Here is a 27090-nt window from a genome sequence, read left to right as displayed (position 1 = left end):
CACATCTGATTATGCTCAGTTCATAAATGAGAACTAAGGCTCTGAGGAGGTAAGAGCCCTCATCAGCCCTCACAGGACTATGACAAGTACCTGTTGGTAGGTCTACCTGCCACAGGGTCTCTCCCCACTCCAAATCCATCTTCCATTCAATCAACAAAACGTTTCTCCTAAATTGTAGGTGTGGCCAGGTCCCCACTTCTCCCTACTCTGATGATGTCCCTTTACATCCAGATTAAATGTTAAATCCTCCATTCCCTTTTCATAAGGGAACATTTCAGTAAGTGAAGAATCTCAGAGTAGAGAGTTGCTGCTTACTGGCAGGCCCTGTGGTGAAGGAGAAAGATTCATCTTTCTCTTCCTTGGGTCCTATTGGGCCCTTTAGGGCCCCTTACATCACTGGCCTTTCAAAGGGCATCATGATGGGGAATAAGAATTGTTCTCTTAGGTAGAGAGCCTGGAAGTCCATCCCTTTGACTTCATGCCCAACTCTAGCTGAACAGATGAGCCTTTTCCCTTGGCCAAGGTGTCTATATGGCTTAGGGCATTTGATTAAATTCAACAGGCTCTTAAGTGCCTCTTATGTTTAACTCCTTAAAATGCTGGAAGAAACATTAGTAGAGAATGTCCAAACTGGGCTGAAACTCAGCGGGCACATTATCCTCCCTTTCCCTCCTGGTTTTACAGAATCTCAGGAGCCTTTTTTTCCAGCAGGAAAAGGGTTATCGCTCTGGGCACCTGTCCTTCCCCCACCTCTGGCGCCTTTTGCCTGGATTCTCTCACTCTAATTAACAAGGCAGGGACTGGCTTCTATCCCTCAGCTCTCACAACTGCCAGCAAGCAAGAGCTGGCTTAGGGAAAATGAGCCATCAATTTTTTTTTAGGACGCTGACTGATGGCTGGGAGATTAAATTGGAGTAGATTTGCAGTCTCTCTGCTCTCCTTCCTCTCCCTCTCCTGCCCTCCCAAGACCAAAGCCCCAATTTCTTTTGAATAGACCTTTCTTTAGAGGTCCCTTTTCAGAAATAGGAAGGGGATGTTATATAAAGTATATCTCTGGAGAAAGTGGATAGGGCACTTGCTCAGAGCTTTAGTGTCCTCATCTATAAAACAGGCATAATCAGACTTGCACTTCCTGTTTTGTTAGGAAGAAAGTATTTTTTGGTAACATTTATGGAATTGCCAGTCAATTAAAAGTATTTGTTCAAGGGGCAGCTAGGTGGTGCAATGGATAGAACGCCATTCCTAAAGTCAGGAGGACCTGAGTTCAAATCTGATCTCAGATATTTAACACTGCCTAGCTGTGTGATCCTGGGGACGTCATTTAACCCCAATTGCCTCAGGAAAAAAAAGCCAAAACAAAAAAAAAGTATTTGTTAAGTGCCTATTATGGCAAAACTCTGTTCTATAGGTACTGGGAATACAAAGACAGAAATGAAATAATTTCTGCCCCCAAGGGGATGACATTTTATCAAGAGAGACAATCTTCCAACTCTTAGTTGAGATACTTATTAGCTGGGCAAGTACACTTAACTATGTTTACCTCAGTTTCCTCTTCTGTAAAATGAGCTGGAGAAAGAAATGGTAAACTACTCCTGTATCTTTGCCAAGAAAATTCCAAATAGGGTCACAAAGAGTTGGACACGGCTAAAGTGACTGAACAACAACTTGCTGTAAATGGTAGAACCCTTGGTTGCTTACCCCACATCTGGACTTTCTGCCCCATCTTGCTGCCCAGTTTTGCTGATGGAGATTGAAAACCAGACAAGTTAAGTGACTTGGCCAAAGTCAGATAAAAGCTCTGAGTTCAAATCCAGATTCTGCTCTTTACTACATGAGTGATCTAAGTCACTTGACCTCTTTGTACCTCAGTCTCCTTTTTAGTAATGAATTGATTACAGAGCTGGAGCTGGAGCCCTGGACCCTTCCCCTCAGGTAATCCTGTCTCTGAGAGATCCACTCTTCCCAGGTCCCATCTATAACTCCATGAAATGCAAGGCTCTGGGCTAAAGCCACAGCCCCAGTCACTATCTTTTGAGCTAGGAGGGGAAATTAGAGCTTGGAGGGATCTTACATATTGTCTAGCCCAATCTCTTTGTTTTACTGAGGACCAGGTAAATTGAGGTAAATTGGAATGATTTACCCAGGATGTCTGAGGGAATAAATAAGTGAGCCAGCCTGGAGCGGAACCTCAAGTCTCTGGGGTGTGGAGGGCTCTTGGAACTGCCACACGCTCTCTCTGAAAGTTCATACCTACATAGCTATTTTATTTAGCACATATCTCCTAGGATTGTTGTGAGATTAAATAAGACCATTTTTGCTTTTCAATTAAAGCCTTTTATTTTCAAAATATATGGATAATTTTCAAAATTCATCCCTACAAAACTTTGTGTTAAGACCATTTTTGTAAAGCATTTAGCACAGAGTCTGGCACATAGGTGCTTAATAAATGCTCTTTACTTCTCCTCCTCCATTCTGGATGGTGGGGAAGGTCTGCCTTCTCTAATTGACTTTGACAACCTCCCTAACAATGGCTCCTAGGAGTTTGGGATGAAAGAGATCCTGAGGTTTCTCATCCTTTTCTCTAAACAAGCTCCAACTCAATCTTTGGATCCCACATCAATGTTCAGACAATTATTATTATTATTAATTACTATTATAATTATTGTTCATGTTTTAGAGTGTTTTCTGGCTTGCAAAATGCCTTTCCTCACAAGTTCTGTGAAGTGAGAGATTTAAGTATTATTGTCCACCTGTTATAGATGAGGAAACCGAGGCTTAAGAGAGATAAAGATGTGCCTTGTCCCTGGTTACACACAGTTAATCATGAGAGCTGGAACCATGCTGCTTCCCAGGGATCAATATAAGTGGGGGCTGCCTAGGGATGTTCCCAATAGCCACTATGTATCTGGCTTGAGTTCACTGCCATAGTTCTCAGGTGGGCCAGACCCTTGTTCCCAGACCCCGGTCCCCCACATTTATCAAATATACAAGCAGTCTAACAGTCCCAATGAAAAGAAATTGTTCCCAATGCATCGCCCCATCAGAACGTTCAGCTCTAGTAGAAGAGCTTACTCTCGGGATACCCCAACATCCAACCAATTCCCAAAGTCTGACTCACAGAGATCTCAGAATCGCTGAAAATTAGAAAAGAGTGGGAGGTCTCGGTCTCTTCTCTTCTTGTCCACGGCGCAGGACAACAGTTGGGAGCGGAAGAATGCGTTCTGGGCACAGTAGAGATGTCTTAAATATAGCACCAGCCTGGATCGTGCTATGACAATGGATGAGAAGCATCTAAGGGATGGGAGGGGGGAGTTTCTAAGGGGGCAAGAATATAGGAACTTCTCTGGCCCAGCTGGCCTTCAGCCAGCTCCAGAAACAGGTGTGAGCAGCCCCCAAGGGTTCTCTGGGAATGTTGGTCTGCTCTCAGCCCTGGCTGCCATCCCACAAGATAGAAGAGAAAGTGTACCAGAATGGGAGGGAAGGAGGTCACCATGGTACAATGGATTGAGTACTGGTTTGGGAGCTAGAGGCTGTGAGTTCAAGTCTTGTCTCTATTACATGCTTATCTCCACGATCCTCTTCTCCAAGTCTCACTTTTCTCATCTATAAAGCTAGGGAGGCTGGATTAGACAATCTCCAAGGTCCTTCCAAGTTCAGTGGTCCTTGTTAATAGAACACAGAGCTGGAAGAGATACCTGAGACTATCTAGTCCAACCCCCTTATTTTTATTTCAGGAGTTTAATTTAATTTAATTTTTTTAATGGACAAAAATCTATTTAATTTCCTTTCTATGTCTTCCCTTGCCCTTGCATTAAAAAAAAAAAGAAGAAAAGAAAAAAGAAACTGGTAACAAATATGTATAAGCAAGCATAATGAATATCCAAATTTGTTATATTTTTTAAAAACCTTAAATCTTATTTTACTCTGAATCTACGATCTCACTATCAGGAAATGAATAAAAATATTCAACTATCCTCTGGAGTCATATTTGGTCTTAAGTTTGCCTTTATAATGTTACCATGTATTTGTCTTTACAATGTTACTATGATTGTATCAATTGTTCTCCTGGTTCTGTTCACTTCACTTTGTATCAGTTCATACAAATCTTGACAACTTTCTCCGAAACTAAGCCCTTCATCTTTTTTTTGTAGCTTAATAACATTCCAGCCCATTCACATGTATTTTGTTCAGTTATTTTACAATTGATGAGCACCAACACTACCATACCAAAAAAAAAGCTCTTTCGTTATTTTTATACACATGGGTCCTTTTCTGCTTTTTTATTTATCTCAGGGGCGTGGGTTTAGTAGTGATATTATGATGTCAAAGGGTATGTATAAGTGTATAATTTTGGAGGCACTGCTTCAAATTCCTTTCCAAGAATGGACAGGTCAATTTGAAGCTCTACCAACAGTATATCAATGTGCCTGTTTTCTTCCAGCCCCTTTCAATATTTGTTATTTTTCTTTTTTTAGCATCTTTGCCAATCTGACATGTATGAGGTAGAACCTCAGAGCTGAATTAATTGATATTTCTCTAATTATTAACTTTGTTCAATGTAAGACTTCCTTCTTTTTTGTTGGGTCACTTCTCAGTCCTTTCTGATTTTGTCACTTTGTGACCCCATTTGGGTTTTCTTGACAAAGATACTGGGTGGTGTGTCATTTCTTTCTCCAGCTCATTTTACAGATGAGGAAACTGAGGCAGAGTTAAGTGACTTGTCCAGGTTCATATAATTAGTGTCTCAAGATGAACTCAAGATGAGTTTTCCCACTTCAAGCCCAGCACTTTATTGGCAGTGCTACCTAGCTATCCCAAGACTTCCTTTTAAGGTGACAACTGAACCATTAATGACTATTCTTTGACCATTCCACCACCTCTCAATTCATCTTGCTCATATCTTTCTAGTCTTCCCCTCTTTCTCAAGTAGCAGGAGAATCTATCAAATGCTTTGCAAGACTTTAAATGCTAACAAAAATGTAAATTTATAACATCTATGAGACTCCCAAATGATCATTTGGGAAATATTGAGATCACCGTTTTGCAGACAAGGAAGATTTAGTTAGCTTATGAAACTTACCTGCTATTGTACAGCATGGTGACATGGTTGGATTGAAGTTCAATTTGAAGTCCTCTGACTTCAAATCTGATGTAAATTAAAACCCAAGATGTCTGGTTTTCCATTTTTCTCCTCACTGATTTATTATCTCTTTCTCCTCACCACTTCTGTATAAGGCACTTCTCTCCATTTCTAAAGTGAATGCCTTGAAGATATAGGTTGGGGCTTATGAATCCTAAAAATTAGCCTTTGAAAGCCCTGATGTGCCATTAGTAAACATATAGAACTTTAGTTTTGGAAACAGAGAATCTCTGTTCAAATTCTACCTATGTGATCTTGGACAAATCCTGTCATTTCCCAGGGCCTAATTTATTCACAAATAAAATGAAGTGGCTGGTTCAGGAAGGGATATTCACCCAAGATCTGTCAACTTGTTTTTTTTTTTTTAACAAATATTTTGATAACTGTATTTCAATGTATTTGTATTTCAATTTATTTGTTTTCCTTGAAATCCTACAAATTAAAAAGAAAACATTATTCTGAAAAAGGGAGCAGAGATTTCAAAGAATTAAGAGAGGTCCATGGCATAAACAAAATGGGGTAATTCCTGAACTGGGGCGTTTTTAAGATTCCTTCTAGCCTTGAGAGCATCTTCACCATCTGTTTTTCTCAAACATTAATTTGTAGGATTTCTCAAAACTCTCATTGTTAATATAATGCCAAGTGTTTTTATTCATTGTAAGGATTATAGTGCTAGTGTTTTCTTTTATATTTTCTCTGGGTCTCAGTGGGTTAAGTTGATCTTTGGAGCTATCCTGGGAACCAAAGGAGCATTTATAACATTGTTACTATGAATTCCAAAAGACTGACAAAAGAGCTCTTGAAAGACAAGCCCTTTGTAAGCAGGGGACAGCTTGTACCTCCAATGGCTCCGTCCAAGGCTTAATGTTTCAGGGGAGGGAAAGAGAAGGGCCAGGCAATAACATCAGGTCCCAATGCTACAGCCTGAAAGCTGGGCTTTCAAAGCTGTGGAAAGAAAAGGTAAGGCAGTGACATGGATTAATCCTTGGCCATTGCTCTAGTCCTTGGGTTCTCCAGATCCTGGGAGTAATGGCAGCTGAAATCTTAGTCACAGATGATGGGACCAGAAGGGGCCTTAGAACACAAATTGTCAGAGGTGGAAGGATCTGGAGGACATGAAATGTTAGAATACAGAATATCGGAACTAGAAGGGATCTTGGAAGAGTAGTGTCAAACAGAATTAGAAATTTGGCCACTAAATCTTATCTATTTCCTTCAGGGTGCTTTATATTTACTTACAATTGCTTTTCAGTCATTTCAGTTAGGGATAACTCTTCCTGACTTTATTGGGGTTTTCTTGGCAAAGATATTGGAGGGGGTTGTTAATTCCTACTCCAGCTCATTTAACAGATGAGGAAACAGAAGCAAACAGGGTAAAGTGATTTGCCCAGGATCACACAGTTAAGAAGTGTCTGAAGCTGGATTAGAATTGTGGAGTCTTCCAGATTCTAGGTCTATTCTGTTGGTTGCTCATGTAGTTACCAAATCTTGACTTAGAAAACATATTAATATTATCTATGTCTATTGATCTTGCTATTTCCCAATTACATTTTAATCTGGTTCTGTTGGGTAGATTGGCTATTTGATACTTCTAATTTAGAAATGTTAGAACAGGGATAGACCTTAGAACATAGAATGTCAGAGCCGGTAGGGCTCTTAGAACACAGAATGTCAGAGAGACTTTAGAACCTAGGATGTGAGAACTGGAAAAGATTTAAAAAAAGATTTGATAAGGAACATTATATTTGCCACTAACTCTCTCTGTGTGAATGGGTTGAGTTATGAAGACTACTTTCTCTTCTCCTCCTCACAAACATACACAAAAGAAGGCCTGGGGGGGGGGGGCTTGGCTCTACTGAGATAATGGTGCCTCTTACTCTGTCTCTCTTTGGTTCTTTTCTCAAGCTCTTCCCCATTGATTTGGGAGGACTTTATCTAACCCCACTTTTTAGGAGACAAAACTCTTTTCTATCCTGGAAGTGTCAGACTTGACACCCGTACCAGTGTCACCACTTTCACATATAGTATGTGTAATGGGCTGAGGCTTGAGTTGATGCACTGAGGTCCCAAAGATCAACAAGTATGATTGTTGGAAAGTGTTTTCCCCTTTTTGTCAGTCAGTTTCCTGTGCATAGAGTGGAGGAAGGAATAAATGACCTATGAAGTCCCTCCTGGATGTCAATCTATGAATCCTATGTTTGTCGCCAGAGATTCCTGCCCATCCAACTGGGCCAATCCCCATGTGACTAAAGAACTCTAGGGAGCAGAAATAGCCTCATTGGTAATAGAAGCTGAATTGCCTCCCCGCCACCCTAATCTCCTTAACTTCTCCAGAATGAAGGCATCCTTAAAGGAGGGCCAAGATGTTCCTATGGCTGCGATTCTGGAGTTAGGATCAGTTGAAGGGAACCAAGGGGACAGGATACTTTCTGTTGTAAGTTTAGCAATTAACTCATGCTTTGGGAGACAATTACCTTTCCCTCTGCTGGATTAATCATAGATTTAGAGCTAGAAAGGGCCCATCAGGCCTAATCCCCTTATTTCACAAATAAGGAAACTGAGACTCAGGAAAGATAAATACCTTGCCCTCCTCTCTCTCTCTCTCTCTCTCTCTCTCTCTCTCTCTCTCACACACACACACACACACACACACACACACACACACACACATCCACACACACACATCACTTGCCCTATCTTCTATCACCCCTCCCCCTACTACTCTTTTCTCCTAGTGTTTCTGCCCTCCCTTCTATCCAGCCCCTCTATTTTCTTTCCTCTTTCTCCTACTTTTTCTTGTGAGATCTCTTTCTGGAGGTGATGGATAAATTTTTTCAATAACTATTTCCCCTTATGTTTCTAGTATATCAGGGCAGTTTTCTTTGATGATCTCTTGAAGAATGGTGTCCAGGTTTTTTTTGGGGTCATAGCCTTCAGGTAACCCAGTGATTTTTAAATTGTCTCTCCTGGATCTATTTTCTAGTTTGGCTGTTTTTTCCAATGAGGTATTTTAAATTTTCTTCCATTTTTTCAATCTTTTTAATTTGTTTGATTGATTTTTGATATTTCATAGAGTCATTAGCTTTTGCTAATTTGCCCCATTCTAGTTTTTAATGTGTGATTTTCTTCTGTTCGTTTTGTATCTTTTTCCATTTGATTAATTCTACTTTTGAAAGTATTGTTTTCTTCAGTGGATTTTTTTTTTTTTTGCATTTGGCCAATTGTATTTTTTAAGGAATTGCCTTTCTTTTCCAAGCTGTTGACTCTCTTTTGCATATATCTCATTTCTTTTCATATATATATATATATGTTACCTCTTTTATTTGGCTTTTAAAGTCTTTTATGAGCACTTCCAATAAGTCTCTTTGGGCTTGAGATCACTTCATATCACTCTTTGGGATTTTCTCTGTTGGACATTTTGTTCTCATCTAAGTTGGTGTTTTAGTCTTCTCTGTCACTATAGTAGCTTTCTATGATCAAGATTCATTTCTGTTTCTTGCTCACTTTCTTTCCTTTTCTTTTTTGTATTTCCTTTTTTTTTTTTTTTAACTTTTATGATCAAGCTCTGCTCTTAAGGTACAGGGGACACTATCTCAAGATTTCCATGCAGCTTTGAGTCTTGGTTTTGAGCACAGGGGCCTCTTGTGTGTGCAGGGGGTAGCTTTGTCTGTTTTTTCTTGGAAACAATCTGGTTTCCAAAAATTTGCCTTCTGAGGGGAGCTGAAGGCTGCTCAAGGCCTGCTCCTCTACTAAGCCAAGACTGAAGGTCTAAGTTGCTGATTTGCTAGGATTAAGATCTGGCTTACAGACTGTCTGAGCTGAACTGAATACCCCTTTTCACTCCAATGATACTAAATTTTCTTAAAGTTTTTCCAATCTATAGTGAGCTGGAGAGTGGTTTCATTCCATCAGACTATGTTCAAAGGCTTAGTTTCATGTAGTTTAACATGATAATCAGTGATTATAGTAAAATAATATTTGATAAACTCCCAAACTCCAGTTTCTGGGATAAAAGCTCACTATTTCACAAAAATTGCTGGGAAAACTGGAAAATAATCTCAAAAACTTGGAATAGACCTCTATCTCACTCTCCATATCAAAATAAAGTTAAAATGAATACATGATTGGGCATAAAGGTTGATACCATAAGCAAATTAGGAGAGCAAGAGATAATCCACCTATCAGATCTTTGGAGAAGGGAAGAATTTATGACCAAAGAAGAGCTAGAATACATTATGGAATTCAAAATGGACAACTTTGATTATGTTTAAATTAAAAAAATTTTGCACAAACAAAACTAACACAAGCAAGATTAAAAGGGAAGTACGAAGCTGGCAAAAAAATTTTTTTTACAGTGATTGTTTCTGATAAAGGTTATGTGTTGTAAAATATATAAAGAACTGTGTCAAATTTATAGAGAAATGCAAATTAAGACAACTCTGAGGTACCACTATACACCTCTTATATTGGCTAAGATGACAGGAAAATATAGTGATGAATGTTGGAGGGGATGTGGAAAACTGGAACACCAATGCATTGTTGGTGGAGTTGTGAAATGATTCAACCATTCTGAAGACCAATTTGGAACTATGCCCAAAGGGCTATCAAACTGTGCACATATTCTTTGACCAGCAGTAATACTACTGGATCTATATCCCAAGGAAATCTTATAAAGGAGAGAAAGGGAGCACATGTGCAAAAATGTTTGTAGCAGCTCTTTTTTTTGTGATAAAGAAAAACTGGAAAAAGAGTAGATGCCCATCAGCTGAACAAGTTGTGGTATATGAAGGCAATGGAATGTTATTGTTCTATAAAAAATTGATGAACAAGCTAATTTTAGAAAGGCCTGGATTTACATGAACTGATGCTAAGAGAAACAAGCAGAACCAGGAATATATTGTATACAGTAACAACAAGATTGCATGATGATCAACTATGAAAGACTTCGTTCTTCTCAGTGATCCAGTGATCTGAGGCAATGCCAACAAACTTTGGATAAAAAATGCCATCTGCATCCAGAAAGAGAACTATGGATATTGAATGTAAATCAACACCTGCTATATTCATTTTTTTTTCTGTTTTTGTGTCTCCGGTGGCATTTTCCTTTTGTACTGATTTTTTTCTCTCAACATGATTCATAAAGAAATGTGTATTTCAAAAGTTAATATACTTGTACAACCAAAAATATAAAATAGAAAAAAAGATGCAGGTTTCTCTGGCATGGAACAAGGTCATGGTCATTTTTGAGAAGGAAGGACAAACAACAAAATCAAAACAGGTAGACTAAGTTGCATTCTGACCTTAAGCAAGTTGCTTTCACCAGTTTGGGATTTAGTTATTCTATCTCAAATGGAAGACTGAACTTCATAATTTCTAAGGTTCTCTAAACACTGCCAAACTTCCAATTCTATTATTCTAAGTTATAAGTTTCCTCCTAGATCTAGTATTATAGTTTCTGAGATCTTTTCTGTTTCTAACATTTGGGGTTCTATGACCCCTCCAGGTCTAACATTCCGTATTCCAAGGACCATTCCAGCTCTGAAATTCTATGTTCTTAAGGTTCCTTTTAGCTCTGAGAGTTTACATCCTAAGGTTTCTTTGATATTCTCTGATATTCTGTATTCTGTGTTCTCTGATATTCTGTGTTCCAAGACTCCTTCCAGCTTTGATTTTCTCTGTTCTAAGATTCTTTCTAGCTGTGATATTCTGGGTTCTAAGAATCTTTCCAACTTTGACATTCTATGTTCTCAGAGCTCTTCCAGTTCTGATATCCTGTTCTGAGATTCCTCCCAGTCTAATATTCTAGGTTCTAAAATTCCTTACAACTAAGACCATTTCCAATATTATCATTCTAAGTTCTAAGGTCCTTTCTAGCTCTGACATTTTGTGTTTAACAACCCTTCCAGTTATGACATTCCATGTTCTAAGACTTTTCTTGACTCTGACACTGTTTGTTCTAAGGTACTTTCCAGCTGTGATTTTCTAAGATTCTTTCTCAGTCTAATAACCTATGCTCTAATATTCTAATACACTCTGATTCAAAATTTCAAAAGGCCTTAGAATTGGAAGAGCCCTCAGTGATCAAAAGCCCATGTGTCTGTCTCTTTTCTAATAATATCCTTAAATAGCAGACTTGATTTACTCTCAGAAGTTTTAGGGGATAATCGAGCAGTTTTACCTTAAAGACCTGGATACATGGGAAATCTTTCCATTTGTCACTTGACTACTGAAAAAAATAGTACCAAATGACCCCAAATAATGGTTAAATATTAATGAGAAGCTGATAAGGATGCCAACAGGTGCATCAGCAGCAGAGGGAGGGAATAAAAGGAAGCTTTTCTTGGTAGCAAGCAGCTTTTCTTGGTAGCGAGAAGCTTATCTTGTGTCCCTTGGAAGAGGAAACTGACCTGGTTTCACAGTCCTGAGAGTCTGATCCTCTTTTTCAACATTTAGAAAGGATTTAGTGAGGCTGTTTGCAGGGAAGGAGGTGAGCAGCAGCTCTAGCATTTTCATACTTGACTCCTTCATGATTTCCCTTCTTTGCAATCTCCATGCTTCATTGAAAGGAATAGGAAAAGGCAAGGAGTAAGAGGCCTTAGTTTCAGTTTTTTTTCTGGACCTTAGTTTCTTCCTCTGTGAGATAAAGGGTGTAAACTAAAACTGGACTTTTGCAAGTCTCCCCCAACCTCGTTCCAGATCCCAAGCCACAGAATTATCCTTGGCCCCTCCTATCAAAGGCTCTTCCATCAATAAAATATTTTAATTCTATAATTCTAGTCCCAGCTCTGGCATTTATCTTAATAGCTATTAGCATTTGTATAGTGCTTTAAGATTTGCAAAATGTTTTACATATATTATCTCATTTGATCTTTACAATAACCCTACAAAACAGGTACTGTTATTGTTCCTTTTGTTGTTGTTGAATTGTTTCAGTCATGTCCAACTCTTTATGACTCTATTTGGGGTTTTCTTAGTAAAGATACTGGAGTGTTTTGCCATTTCCTTCTCCAGCTCATTTTAAGGATAAAGAAATTGAGACAAAGTTAGGTGACAGCCAAAATCACATAGTTTTAAAACCTGATATTGGATTTGAATTCAGAAAGATAAGTGTTTCTGACTCAGATCATACTCTAGCTTTCCTCAATGAGGATAACAAAAGAACCTTAATTTTTTTTTTGCAAGGATTTATTAGGAACCTATAAAAAAGTCTGGTATTGTTCTAGATGCTAGAGATATTAAGATTAAAAAAACAAACCTGCCCTCAAGAAGTTTATATTCTACTGGGGGTAGGATACAAAACAACACATATTTAAATAAGTAAGTATAAAATATATAGAAAGTGATATAAATTAATTTTAAGAAGATGTCATTAACAAGTAGAAGAAATCATCAGATTTAAGACTAGAAGGAACCCCTTCTACTTGTCATCTAGTCTATTATTTTCATTTTATAGGTGACTTGTCCTATTCAGTAGCTGTAGGAAGGAGGAGGGAAAGAAAGAGCAATGATACTCCAGGATTGTGAATTAAAATTTTTGGAAAGAGTATTGTTGTTATTTAGTTATTTTCAACCATGTCCAATTCTTCTTGACCTCATTTGAGGTTTTCTTGGCAGACATACTAGACTGGTTGGCCATTTCCTTTTCCAGCTCATTTTACAGAAAGGAAACCGAGGCAAAAAAGGGTTATAAAGTGACTTACTTGGGTAGGGTCACACAGCTAGTGTCTGAAGCTGGATTTGAATTCAGATCTTCCTGAAACCAGACCTGGTACTCTATCCACTGGGCCACCTAGCTGCCCCTGAAGAATGGAACCCTGGATAAAATTTGGGAAGTTTGGAGGGTTGTTAATGATGTTGGGAAATGTAATTTCTGTTGAACATGTCTATTGTGAGATACCTCTGAAATGGATACTTAGGTGGAGATGTCTAGAAGGCAGTTTACTGGCCTGGATTTCAGAAGAGAAAATGAGTCATTTGCATAAAGATGAAAATTGGACCCATGATGGAATCACCAAACTGATAAGCATTTAAATGCCTACTATTGTTCACAGTGCTAGGCACTGGGAATAGAGAATGCAACAGTCTTTGCTCTCTGAAAGCTTACATGGGGATTGCGAGTAGGGAGAACACATGTACACATATAAATTTGGGCAAAATATAAAGAAAGTAAATACAAGATAATTTTTGCCTGGGGAGGGGAGGAGAATGTATCTAGTATTGAGAATAGTCACTAGTTTTTGCAGAGACATTTAGAAAGTTGAGGACTGGAATTGGCAAATAAGAGAAATTTGGTAATTTTAGAGAGTGGGCACAAGTGAAGAGATGGATTGTAGGCAAGAAGCTAAAGTGCAAGTGACTGAGAAGTGATTATTAGAAAAGGCTGTAGGGGCAATGAATGCAGCAGAATGGGTATATTTGCAGCAGCCAGGAGCAAGGAAGTGATTGTCAGTGAGAGAGGGGCCATGATTAGCAGAATCAAAATTGTCCTAGAGATGGTGCTGCTAAGGTCATTGAAATGGGAAAGCTGGGGCTTAGTGGCTTAGAAATGGAGTCCATCTTCTTTAGGAAATAGGGTCTTATTAACTTCTTCCCTAAACACTTTTCTCCACAGGGTCTTCTTCTGTAAAGGGGATGAAGTTTCTCAAGTCAGGGCTGTCTCTATCTCCTCAAACTAGGGTTCAAGGGAGGACATGTCTCCTTCTTTCAGGCTGGGGACTCTCCTGAGGGCAAATTCTGTCTCTTCTCCCTGACAGAGAGGTCCCTAACAATAAGAGCTTCATCTCTTCCTTCTGGAGGTTTTTTGAAGAAAGTGGAGTACTGCCCTCCTAAGAAAGGAGATCCCTGGGAGGTTCCCTGAAAGTGGGCACTGTGTCTATCTCCTTAGACAGGGGCTTCTGGGAGGACCTGTCTCCTTCCTCAGACTGGGGACTCCCTGCAGGTAGGAAATGTCTCACCTTTAAGATGGGGAATCCCCATAAGCAGGGGCTATCTCCCCTTTCAGATTGAAGAGCCCATAAGGGTAATGACAATGTTCCTCTGTTTCAGACCAAGGGCTTCCCAAAGGCAGATGGGGATAGTCTCGAAAGCAGAACTATTTTCCCTCCCAGGACTGCAATTCTGGGAGGGCAGAAATAATATTTTCTTTTTCTGACTGCAGGCTCCTTGAGGACAGAAACTGTGTTTACCCTAATATAAACATGGATTTGTTGAAGGTGAGGGCCGTGATTCCTAGGACCTCTAGAAAAGGCTGATCAGCATGAGGCTCTGTCTGAACTCAGTAGGGGCGTATGGCAGTGACTGCTAAAACATGAGGAGGGGGCTGGTCCCCATACCTTCCTTCAAGGTTCCCACTGTACTGTGAGATCCAAATCTTTGAAGAGCAAATCAAGCTCTGTAGAACGTGCTAAGCAGTCCTCCTCAGGTCCTGGAGGAGGAAGTTCATCCTTGGGACACACTACAGAATCCAGCAGGCCCCAGGCTCCCTGAATCTGCTCCCTGGGCTGAAAGTGGAGGGAAGGCATGGGAGAAGGGAAGGAAAAGGGTTCGTCTTCCACCTGGACTGAGGAAAGTAAAGAGATTTGATTGCTTAAGTACCCTGAAGCTACTGACTCCAATGAACCATTTGGGTGAACCAGGGGCAAAGCTGGGCTGGGTGGCTGTTCTCTCTGGAGTTCTAGAGAGTGATGGAAGAACTCTTTTCCTCTGGAAATCTTCTGGAATTCCTCAGACTGGGAATTTAACAACAAGGGTCCATCTGAGGTCTGCTTGGGATGAGATTGGCCTGTGGTCCCACTGAAGCATCTGAGGTTCAAATCCTGCTGTGGAGATATTTCTCCTCCTGAGTCTTCCATGCAGGCTCCATAAGATGGGGGCCATGGATAAGATGGATAGTTTGGGGGCTCTATGTCAGGAGTCACTTGGGGGGCATAACAAGGGGGTCCCACCTCTGGGACTGACTGGGGGGCATAGGAAGGTAGGGAAAGTGCTTGGTGAGCCAGGAGAACAGGGATCGATATCTCGCTCTGTCCAAGGTAGGTGATCTCAGGTAGGCCAGGTGGTAGTGGAACTCCTAGGTTCTCCCTGGCCCCAGGCATCTTTACCTGGGAGTATTGGGTCGGGGGAACCAGGCTCCCAGAACTGCTGAAGTCAATGACTGGGATCAAGATATGTTCTTGGATGAATCTCAGTGGCTGAAAGGTCAATACTCTCTGGATATCCTGTGGGGAAACAAAAACATTGGGACAAAGTTAGTGGGATGGGCCATCAATTCTACAAAAGGATATTGTCTAGACTTTGGGGTTCTCCAGGGATGCATCTTAGGGACAGAGATTAAAGCTGGAAGGGAAGTCCAACCCTACCCTCATGTTACAAAGGAAGAAACTAAGGCTTGAGGAAATAAAGGGACTTGCCTAGGCTCATACAGTAGAAGAGGGGGCATTTAAGCCCAGGTCTTCCTGATGCCAGATCCAGTGTTTTATCCACTTCATCACACTGACTCTGATCCAGGTGCCCAGTGTTGACCTGCTCTTGGGCTCATCCACAGCTCCTTGAGGCATGCTGGGATACATTGGGTGGAGAGGGAGGGAACTGACCTGAAGTTGGGAGATTTTCAAGATATGTCACAGCTCTTCAGGGTCTCTCTCTCTCTAATTTCTCCCTCCTTTTCCCCTCCTCCCCAAGATGATATCAATGATGGTAAGAGTTAATATTCCTCTAGTATTTTAACTATCAGAACCCGCTTTACAGAAATGACTTAATTCAATACTCCCCAGAGCTATACTGGAAGTACCGAACTTCAGAATTTGAAGTTGTAAGGTTCTCTATCCAACCTGCACTAGAACAATGAAATAACAGTTATTAAGCCCTTATTAGGTCTCAAGAAGTTTCCTAAGTGTTGGAGATACTAATCAGAAAGCAAGATGGTCCCTGTCCTCAAAAACTTTACATTCTAATAAGATGAAGTAAGACTAACCTAGAGAAGGTCATGCTGCTTTGGAGATAATATAGGAAAAGACTTGTAGACCTCCAAGCTTTATGTAAAGGCCCAGTCCTACACTCTGCTGCTTAATACTGGTCATTACCAATTATTCTTTTATTCCCATTTTTTGAGATCAAGAAAAAAGAAATTATTTTCCCACTGTGATATTCTCTCCCTTTTAATTTTAGCCTTCATCACCTCTCATCTGCATTACTTCATTAGTCTCCTAATGGGGCTCCCTTTGATACCTCTCCTCCTTCTCTAACCCAAACTTCATAATCTGTCAAATTGATCCTCCCAAAACTATTTGAGCATTTCAGCCTCTAACTCAAAAATTTTCTTATTGGATCTAGAATAAAATGCAAACTTTTCAACCTTACGACTAAAAGCTTTCCACAATATGACTCCCATTTACCTTCCTAATCAAATCATATAAATTTTTTCCCATGTCTTTATTCTAGTCAAACTAGTCTGTTCACTGTTAGTAATAATGATAATAATAATAATAACTAGAATAGATAATAATTTAAGGTTTGTGGAGCATTTCACTTGTCTTATTTCATTTGATCTTCACAGCAACACTGGCAAATAAATGCTATTCTTATTCCCTTTTTACAGAAAGTGTCCAAGGTGGAACTTGAAATCAGATCTTAGACTCCAGATCCAACACTGGATTACCCAGTGTAAAGGGCTGAAACTCTTGAGTTGATGCACTGAGGTTGGATAATCAAGCACTTAAGTCTAACTACAGATTGGACAATTCTCTATTAGCATATGCTTGGAAAATGGCCCTTCCCACTATTCTGCACTGGCTCGATAATTGGTATATACAGAAAATTGTAGGAGGGACTAGGGAGTGGAGTAAGACTAGCCAGACTACACCACATTGTTTGAGAGCTGTCTGAAGGGATCCAAGACTGAGCAGCTCTGAGCTTCTTCCATATTCTCTAATTCCCAATACAATTCTTGCCTACCTCACTGACTTCTACACACAATTCCTGAACTTGTCCCCTTTGTTAGATTTGGATTCTAGGTTACTTGAGAAGACAAATTAGATTTGTTTTTTAAATTCTATATTCCAAGTCCAGGGAGAACCGAGGGGTCCTTGAGTCCTCCCATCCTTCTATAAACTGCAGGCCCTTCCCTTGGAGATACCTTTCCCCATTCTCCCACCTCATTTCCCAGGGCAGGCTCTCTCACCAGTGACTTGGGTTGCTTAGGAGGCTTCTTGATATATCTGTAGCTCAGGTAACAAAGCACAGCCATGAGGAAGCCCATGGTGAACAGGGACACCCCTGAGAAAGAATACATCCATGTCCGATCTGAGTGAAGAAAGGAAGACAGATACAGGGAAGTAAATAGCTGGGTACAAGGGCCCTTCCCATTTGGGGATTATAAATGCCTGAGTTCATCCTTTCTTTCTCTAACCCCTATTGCTCCCCTGTCTTACCTTGCCTTGTCTCCCTCCCTCTCTCCCTTCCTTGTTCCCTATTTTTCTTTCTTTTCCTTTCTTTCTTTCTTTCTTTCTTTCTTTCTTTCTTTCTTTCTTTCTTTCTTTCTTTCTTTCTTTCTTTCTTTCTTTCTCTTTCTTTCTTTCTTTCTTCTTTCTTCTTTCTTTCTTCTTTCTTTCTTTCTTTCTTTCTTCTTTCCTTCCTTCTTTCCTTCCTTCCTTCCTTCTTTCCTTCCTTCGAGAAATAAGGGTAGAGTATATGTGTGTGTGTGTGTGTGTGTGTGTGTGTGTGTGTGTGTGTGTGTAAATGCTTTCAATTCTGTGGCTTTAACATTCTGAGTCCTTCCAGTTTTTATATTCTGAGTTTCAGTGGCCCTTCCCACCTTTAATAATTTATTTTCTAAAATCCCTCTCAGCCCTGACAATTTATATTCAAATGGCTACTTCTAATACTGACATTATATTTCCCAAGGGCCCTTCCAGCTCAGCTATTCTATATTCTGAAACCCCTTCCAGATCTGACATTTTCTGCTTATGAGTGGATATAGGGCTATGAGTTCAAGGGACAAAAGGGATTCAGAATCTGGGACTTGTCAGCCAAGTATATCATTATCAAGTGAATCATTAATCATGATTCCTCCTATCGATTGATATGCTTATAGTTTCAAGGAGTCTCCTCACTCCTGGAGAAATGGTTAAAATGGGGTTTCTTAATCTGACAGACAGAGGACCAGCTCCTCTCCATGGTAATCTCCCCAAAGCGAAACCTGAAACCGGAGCAAACCAAAGTGAACCCTAGTGAATGGGACTAGTTTACACATTATTGTGCAGCACATTAGGATGAGGCTGACTGATGAGATTATAAGTCATCTATATGTTTACATACAAACATGCACATGTACATACATATATGCTTAATACATATACAGGGGAACTCAGAGACTCCTTCCTGGGACCCTGAAGGAAATTGCCAGCATCAACAAGAGTTATCCAGCATAAGATCAGTTAAAATTGTAGAAAGTGTGATACGTCAAGGATAAAAGGTCACAAAGACAAAAATAAGCAGGATGACTAATGATTTGTCACTTTGACCTCCTTGGACCCACTATTGGGCAGGTACCCCAGGAATTCCAAAGACAGAAATAAAAGTCATGTACAGTATATACTAACATATTTATGGCAACACTTTTTCTTGTGGTAGCAAAACATTGGAAACTATGTGGTTGCCCACTGATTGTGGAAAAGCTGAATACTTTGTGATCCATGACTGTGCTGAAGTGTGATTGCACAAAAAATGATGAATATGAGGGACTTGGGGAAATCTGGGGAGAAAGCTGAAACAGAGCCAGGTGGGAAAAGTAGAAGTAGGAGAACAATACATATATAGAGAGACCACAAGGATGGAAATGAGAATGAAGTTAGAAATGAGCCTTTTGGGGATCTGATTAGTATGAACCAGTTCTGCACAGTGGCACCCTATTGGAAGAATGAATAAAATGGAGACTGCAAATCTGAGACCTAGCTAGATACCAATCTTAAATGGTCAATCCAATTTAATCCAACATGCACCTTGAAAAGAGACTATTATATAAAAAGCATTGGGGATATTAAAGGTATCAACCTTTGGTTTTGTTACTCAAGGGTACTTCTAGGTGAGGAAGTTCCTTTTACCAATACAGGTTGCAGCCTCTGAAATTTAGATGGCTTTAGAGAGCTACTAGAGCTGTGAGAAGAAAAGGGCCACATTTCCACAATGTAGAGCCAAGTCTTGATAGTTTCAAAGCCAACTCTCTATTCAGTTCAATTTGATAAATATTTAATAAGCATCGACTGTGTACTAAGCGCTGTGATTAGCAGCTGTGATACAGCTAGAGATACAAAGAAGAAAGACAGTTCCTGCCCTCAAGGAGCTTACAGTCTCTTAGAGGAAAGACAATATACAAAAGAAAGTTGAAAAGATAGGGGGAAAAAAGAAATCAAGTAGAAAGGCTGATGGAAAAATGAAAAGATAACTAGAAAGTTCAAAGCCCTCTGCTAAGGAAGGTTTGGGGTGGAGTTTACGCTACCTCTCTTTCTGGGGGAGGAGATGGAACAAAGAGTACAAAGGCAAAGCCAAAAATAGTCTGCCTTCAAGAAGCTTCTACTCTCCTGGGATTGATTGTACAACTTACACCAAGGTAGAGCTACCAATTGGAGAGGCATCTACCCATTGTTCCTACACATGTATCAATGGAAATGACGTTAAAGAAGAGTTATCATTTGCTTTGCCAATGCACCCTAAGGACTATAGAACCAGTCCATCTAACCTTCAGCTGAAAGCTCCTATATGGGTGGTCTCCCACTATTAGAGTAGAATCTTCTAGACAGCTTTTCTATTCTATGTCCATTGCTTTGCCTAGGACTTTGTACATGGTATGCACTTAATAAATGCCTTAAAATTTTTTCCAGGTTTTTTGTTTAAATTAAAACTTTTTATTTTCAAAACATATGCATGGATAATTTTTCAATATTGATCCTCACAAAACTTTGTATTCCAATTTTCCCCTCCCCTCTCCTCTCTCCCCTAGATGGCAAGTAATCCAATATGTGTTAAAATAGTAAAAATATATGTTAAATCCAATATATGCATACATATTTATATAATTATCTTGCTGCACAAGAAAAATCAGATCAAAAAGGGAAAAAAAAAACAAGAAAGAAAACAAAATGCAAACAAACAAAACCAAAAAGAGTGAAAATGCTATGTTGTGAATCACACTCAGTTCCCACAGTCCTCTCTCTGGATGTAGATGGCTCTCTTTATCACAACATCATTGGAACTGGCCTGAATCATTTCATTGTTGATATTATTATAAATAAATAAAATGTAGCATTTTGGCTATATATTTTTTTAAAGTTAATATTTTTTAAAATGTTAATGGAGGGGGGAAAAATCTTTGTAACAAGTTTCTCCCATATGAATTTCTTTCCAAAATATATTTTAAAATTATTTGAGTTTATAATGAGTTACTCCCCAGTTGGTAAATAGCCAAAGTTCTCAAGGAAAGAATAGATTTCTTGTGAATAGTCACATGAAACAATTCTCCAAATCACTAATAATTAGAGAAATGCAAATTAAATTACTCTGAGGACTGACTTCACAGCCACCAGATTGGCAAAGCTGACAAGAAAAATGACAAATGCTGGTGGGCCTGTAGGAAAACAGACACATTGATGCATTGTTAGTGGAATTCTATTCCCCAAAGTCATTAAACTGTGCAATTCTTTGCTCCAGCTATATCACCAAAGAAATCAAAAGGTGCTACATGTATAAAGATATTTATAGTATTTCTTTTTGTGGTGACAAAGACCTAGAAATTAAGACAATGCCCACCTATGGTGATACATAAACATAATGGAATATACTATGATGGTCTAAGAAATGATAAAATAGATCATCTCAGAGAAACATGGGGAAAACTTGGATGAACTGATGCAAAGATCAGTTTATACAACAACATAGTGAAAATGAACAATTTTGAAAGGCTTACAAACTCTTTTGAGTGCAAAATTAACCATAATCTCAGAGGACAGATGAAGACTGTTTTCCCACTTGACAGAGAGGGGATGAACTCAGAATATAAAAAGAATCATCTACTTGTGGGACACATTCAGTATGGGAATTTGTTTTTCTTGACAATGTCTATGTGTTAGAAAAATATTTTTGGGGTTTCTTAGGTACAGGTTAGGGGGAGGGAGAAAATGAATGTTGCTAATAAAAAAACAGTTTTTATGCATTCATTCATCGGGCATCACTATCAAAATATATTAAATGAAAAAACTGAGATGAAATGTCCAAGATGGAATATTTAAGTGATAAGGTTCTATCTCTATTATACCTCTTTGTACATTGACCTTGGCTCAGAAGAGCTCATTTTAAGTGCTGATAATGCTGTGATGGGAATCACATGATAACATGGCACTATTTTGTACTTGGCTAATAAGACTTTGTAACATTTCTGCCTCTTAAGACCAGCTCCATCTAACTGGTTCTTAGAAGAAAAAAAAATCCTATTTCTCAGGGAATCCTAAGAGATCCCTGTATCTCATGTGGGACAGGTGATATTGGCTCTAAAGAGATAGTCCCAAATGGAGTCACAAAGAGTCAAAAATGCCTGAACAATAAGAATCGAAACCACGTGAAGGCAGAGGCCATTCTACTTTTGTCTTTGTCCCTCTAGAACCTACCACAATGTCTGACTCACAGTAGGTGCTTAATAAATGTTTGTTGAACTAAATTCAGTTCTGCCCACTGAACTATGAAAGCAGGAAAGCAGAGGTAATGGATTTAATTAGCCTTTTTCTAGAAATTTGTTGGCTATAAAAGTACTTGAAAAGCCAGGACATGCCCAATCCAGAATGTGAGCTCACACAGCTCATTGCTAGTCCCTGTCTTCCCCCTGTTGTAGTCTGAAGATCATTGTACCCAAGACCCAGCAAACCTCCGGTGAATGATCTGGCCCCTCCTGTGGGAGATTAGGACTTCTGCTCTCCATAGGAATGGAGAGGAAACAGGTAATTAAACAGAGCAGGAAATACCAAATCCAGAAATGACACTTTTACCTGCCCAAATGGGTGCCAAGCCTGCTAATCACAAAACAAATGTTCCTCCCCTTCCACTTACCGGAGGAGAAAACTCAGACAAGTGCAGAAGAGTAGGGAGGAACACAAGCCTGGGATTAAGCAGCTGTCGGGAATTATCTGCTAATCAGCTCTCCGATAATGAAGAACTGAGTGTACTGGGAACATGCTTTCATGTTTCTCTCTCACAAGAGTTCAAAATACTACCTTGGCAACTATCTGTAAACTGAGAGAGCCTGACCTGTTTTTCTAAGCCCCTTCCAGCCCTGACCTCCTGGGTTCTAAGGGCCCTCCCATCTCTGACCTCCTGGGTTCTAAGGGCCCTCCCAGCTCTGACCTCCTGGGTTCTAAGGGCCCTCCCAGCTCTGATCTCCTGGGTTCTAAGGGCTCTCCCAGCTCTGATCTCCTGGGTTCTAAGGGCCCTCCCAGCTCTGACATCCTGGATTTGAAAGACCTTCCCAGCTCTCATATTAGCTCTGACTCTGAAGTCAGGGGTCCTGGATTCAAATCTGGCACTTACTACTTGGGTGACCTTGGCCAAGTCTTTTGAGCCGTTTAGTCTCAGTTTCCGCATCTGTAAAATGGTTGGCCAGGATAGTCTCTGAGCTTTTTCAGTTCCAGTTCTGAGATCTAACTCTTTTCCTTAGCCTGTGAAATGAGGTCATTTTTCCACTTTTTCTTTTAGTGACCATCCCACTGCCCCCCAAATCCAGTGAAAGAGAGAGCAGAATGAAACTTTCACCCAATTTCCCTGTGGGATCACTTGGGAAGTGGCCAGCTTAGCATGGGCCTCTGCCTCATGGCACCCCCTAAATGGAGCCTTGTTCTGAGTGATCTCTTCTTTGTAAAATTACTTTATTTTGAGTTGTTGTTGTGCTTAATAAATGCTTGTTAATCCCAGCATCCTGGAAAACTCCTTGTATTTTTCTTTTGGGGTCTAGATCTGGGATTTCATAATAGTAGGAGATGCAAAGTAGTATAGTCCATATATATTGATTTGATGTCAGAGGACCTGAGTTCAAATCTCAGTTCTGTCACTCTAACTACCTATGTGATCCTTCACAAATTATTTCAACTCTACCGGCTTTGAGTTCATGATTTGGAAAATGAGAGTTGGACAGCTCACCTCAGAGATCCTTTCCAGATCAAAATTACCAATCCCTGGGATTCCAGTTTGGAAATTCCACTTATCAGTCAAGATGGTCACTCCAGTGGACTGCCTGGAGGCATGATGTATCATGGGCAAGACTTGATTCCGGGTATTTCTGAGATCCAGGATAGCCCCTGAGTCCCAGGATAGCCCAAGGTCTTCCTGTGTCACAGGATAGCCCAAGGTCTTCCTGAGTCCCAAGATAGCCCAAGGATAGCACAAATAAGGCGAAAGAAGGGATACTTGAATTTGGAGCTGTTATTTGCTATTGGACTCATTAGCATCAAAACTTACCTATGAGTGTCCTCACTCTGCATGTGTAGGGAGCACTCTCCTTGAAAGGGGCGGGGATAACAATCATGGTGACCCCCTCATACTCTGTGTCTGGAGCCAGGCCAAAGAATTCATGCTCTTTTTTCTTCCCTTCAAAGTGCTGCATTACAAATAGAAATCAAAGGGGAGAATTTCACCTTACTGATACCCACCACTGGTTACACGAAGCTTTAATATATAGGCCCAAAATAATTTTTAAAAAATCTCCTTGAGGTTGTTTTTGCATTATTGCTTTGTGGGTTTTTTTTCAGTGTAGATTTGAGGTTTTGTGGTGTAAGGGACTCCAACTGAGGGAACTCCCTTCATTAGTGCAGATCAATACTTATCCTCTAAAGTATAATATTACAGATTTGTCTGCAAGTCCAAGATCATGAAACTTAGCTGGGATCATCAAACAGAGTGTGTCAGAGGGGAGAAATAACAACAACAATATTAGTAATAGCAATAACAAGAATAGTCAGCACTTATATAGTGCTTTAAGATTTGCAGAGCACTTTACTTTCTTATTTGATTCTCATGGTCATCCTGGGACTATTATTATTCCCATTTTACAGATGAGAAAGTTCAGGCAGACAAAGATTAACAATAATAATAACAATGGCAATACAAATAATAGTTAGCATTTAGATGGCACTTTAAGATTTACAAAGTACTTTGCTTTCTTACTTGAGCCTCATGGCCATCCTGGGAGGTGGGTGCTATTATTATCTCTATTTTATAAATGGGGAAACTCAGGAACAGAGATTAAGTGCTTTGCCCAGGGTGACACAGCTAGATAGTAAATCAGGCTGGATTTGAACTCAAACCTTCCTCCATGGGGCCACTCAGCTGCTGCCTGCAGTAGAGTATTATTATCCCCAGTTTACAGAGAAGGAAATTGAAGCTGAAGTGAAGGGCATTAGCTGTGTGATCCTGGCCAAATCTCTTAATCTCAAAATACTCCAGCTCTAAATCTATTATCCTAGGACATTCTTACACTGGCCATTGTGCAGAGCCCAACCCATCTTGGTGCTTTTTGTATTTTATATCCTATTCCTTTATAAACATTTCCGTTCATGTCATAGCATCTCCTCCCTGATGTCATGGTCCTCTTAGAGAACAAAGGATTACAACAACCACAACAGATCTCCTTCCTCTGACTGGTGAGCTTTCCCTAGCAAAAATAAATAAATAAAAGAGATTTCTGAGAGTATTTGTAGCATTCCACACCCATGTCATCCACCTCTTCGAAGAAAGTGGGGAGAATTCTTTCAACTCCTTTGCAGGGCCAGGCCAGAGCTCAATCTGTTTAATCCCACATTCACTTCAAAAGAGGTCTAGAATCAGCTTTCAACTGTCTGTTTTGAGGGGGATCTAGAGTACGGGTGCCAAAGAGGCAGAAATAGCAGAAAGAGCCTTGCCTCTGAGTCAGGGAGGCAGATTCAAGCTCCATCTCTACCACTTACTACATGGGAATTATTAGCAAGTCACTTAGTGGCTCTGGGTTAGGAGGCAGGAAGAAGTGAGTTCAAATCCAACCTTAGGCACTTACTAATTATGTCACTTGAGCAAGTCACTTTGCCTCTGTGTTTCAGTTTAGTCATCTATAAAATGAGGGTAAGAAGAGCACTCACCTATCAGGGTTGTTGTGAGAAATTGAGATAATATTTGTAAAGCACTTAGCACAATGCCTGAAATAAAGTGTTTAATAAATGCTTGTCTCTTCTCCTTCTCCATAGATCTCAATTTGACACAAAGTAGGTATTTAATAAATGTTTATCTCTCCTCCCCCACTATAGATCTGTTTGACACAAAGTAGGTGTTTAATAAATGCTTAGCTCTCCTCTCCCTCTATAGATCTCAACTGGACACAAAATAGGTATTTAATCCCCTTGCCCTCCATAGATCTGTTTCCTTATCTGTCCAATGCTAGAGTTGGATTGAGATTCCCTCTAGCTTCAAGATTCTATGAGTCTTTTCCCAGTGAGCTTGGGCAGAGAACACACAACTCAAGAGCTATAGAAGGAACCCAGGTATAGACCCATTTGGTTGATGTTTCCTCCATGCTGTTATGAACCAGGTTGTGCCCAAGTAGAGTAAGCTACCTCAGAAGGTAGTGGGCTGTATTCTGGAGGTCTACAAGCAGAGACTGGTTTCTCAGAGATGCTGGGGAAGGGATTCCTTCTCAGGTTGGACTCTGGTTAAAGACCCTCCGGAGTCTCTTGCAGCTCCAGGTGTCCATAATTCTAAGGAGCTAACATATCATTGATCAAGTCAGAACCTCATTATATCTTCTCTCTGAGGAATTAGGGAGGGAGCTTCTTCTGGGACAGAGTGGGCTTAGGGCTCACCATTTGGTACGTTTGGTTGATGCGCAGTTGAAGGCGATAGAAGAGTTCTGGGAATATCTCTTCCACAGTTTGCTGATGGCCATCGCTGGTCCAGAGAGCAGTGGGTGAAGGATGCACGATGAGCTTTACGGACTGGACACTAGGGATGCAGGTCACCAGTGGTGGCTTAATGAGCGCTGGTGCAAATGGTGGAAGAGGAGAGAGAGAGAGAGATAATTGGTCCAGTTCTTCAATGAAGCTCCACCGTCATGATAAGTACCTACTGTGGCATCCGCCCAGTCCTATGCTAGGTGCTGGAGACACAGAGAAGGAAAACCCTATGAAAACTTGTATGGCTCAGTGGTTAGTGCGCCCCAGAAGGACTGGAATTCAAATCTTGTCTGTGACCCTTACTAGCTGTGTGACTCCAGGCTTCATATAAAATGAGAGGGTTAATCTTTGAAGTCCTCTCTTTTGCTCTGTCTGTGATCCTATGATAAAGCAATTAATTTTGCAGACCTCAGTTTCCTCATCTGTAAAGTGTGGAAGAGGAACCAAATGGTCCCTCCCAGTTCTAAATCCATGATCCAGAGATGGGAGTGGGGGTTACTTAAAGGTCAGGAGAAGTAGAATTTAAAATAGCCAAAATCTGCTAGGAGAAATTTAGGTTAGATGGAGAAATCACCTTGGGGGGCTTCTTGTTGGAGTAATTGGTCCCTAAAGGGCCCCCTTGCTTACCTCAAAGTCTGACACTATCCAAGGTGCAGAGGAGCCTAGATAACCCATCTGCCCACCCTACCCCCAGCCACCTGGACAGAAAGAGTTCTTACTGTCTCGGCAGGCATTGAACCTTGCCGTCTGCCTCCACTCCACGATGTCTCCATGGCCTTGGCTGAAGGCCATCACCTTGGCAAAGTACTGCTCCTCAATGTCTCTCATCTCATAGGTCAGATTGCATGATGTTAGGATTGTGTTCTGACACTCGTCCTTGGTTTTCCATTCTGAGTCACCGTACCTAGAAGGTAGACCAAGAAGGGAAGAAAAGGGGTTCCCTTCAACTTCTGAGCTGATTTCCTTTCCCTGTGAGGGTGATGATGAGGGAGCAAAGAA

General features: G+C 40.3%; 2 protein-coding genes across 2 annotated transcripts in view; both read right to left on the bottom strand.

Annotated features, from left to right (window-relative positions):
- The window catches only part of MYOM3 (myomesin 3), an 80465-nt gene extending 77183 nt beyond the window's left edge, over positions 1–3282 (bottom strand). Inside the window, exon 1 of the mRNA XM_051988229.1 lies at positions 3119–3282. The gene's annotated coding sequence lies outside the window, so the exon portion shown is untranslated. The remainder of the gene's footprint in view (positions 1–3118) is intronic.
- Positions 3283–8723: 5441 nt separating this feature from the next.
- IL22RA1 (interleukin 22 receptor subunit alpha 1) overlaps positions 8724–27090 on the bottom strand; it is a 26723-nt gene continuing 8356 nt past the window's right edge. The window contains exons 3-7 of the mRNA XM_051988233.1: positions 26811–26995; positions 26002–26177; positions 23633–23771; positions 17319–17440; positions 8724–15357 (exon numbers count right to left, since the gene is read on the bottom strand). Coding sequence (XP_051844193.1) covers positions 14479–15357; positions 17319–17440; positions 23633–23771; positions 26002–26177; positions 26811–26995 — 1501 coding nt within the window. The 3' untranslated portion in view covers positions 8724–14478. The remainder of the gene's footprint in view (positions 15358–17318; positions 17441–23632; positions 23772–26001; positions 26178–26810; positions 26996–27090) is intronic.

Source organism: Antechinus flavipes, chromosome 3 (genome assembly GCF_016432865.1).
Source record: "Antechinus flavipes isolate AdamAnt ecotype Samford, QLD, Australia chromosome 3, AdamAnt_v2, whole genome shotgun sequence".
Taxonomy (NCBI): domain Eukaryota; kingdom Metazoa; phylum Chordata; class Mammalia; order Dasyuromorphia; family Dasyuridae; genus Antechinus; species Antechinus flavipes.
This window is presented reverse-complemented; position numbering and strand designations above follow the sequence as displayed.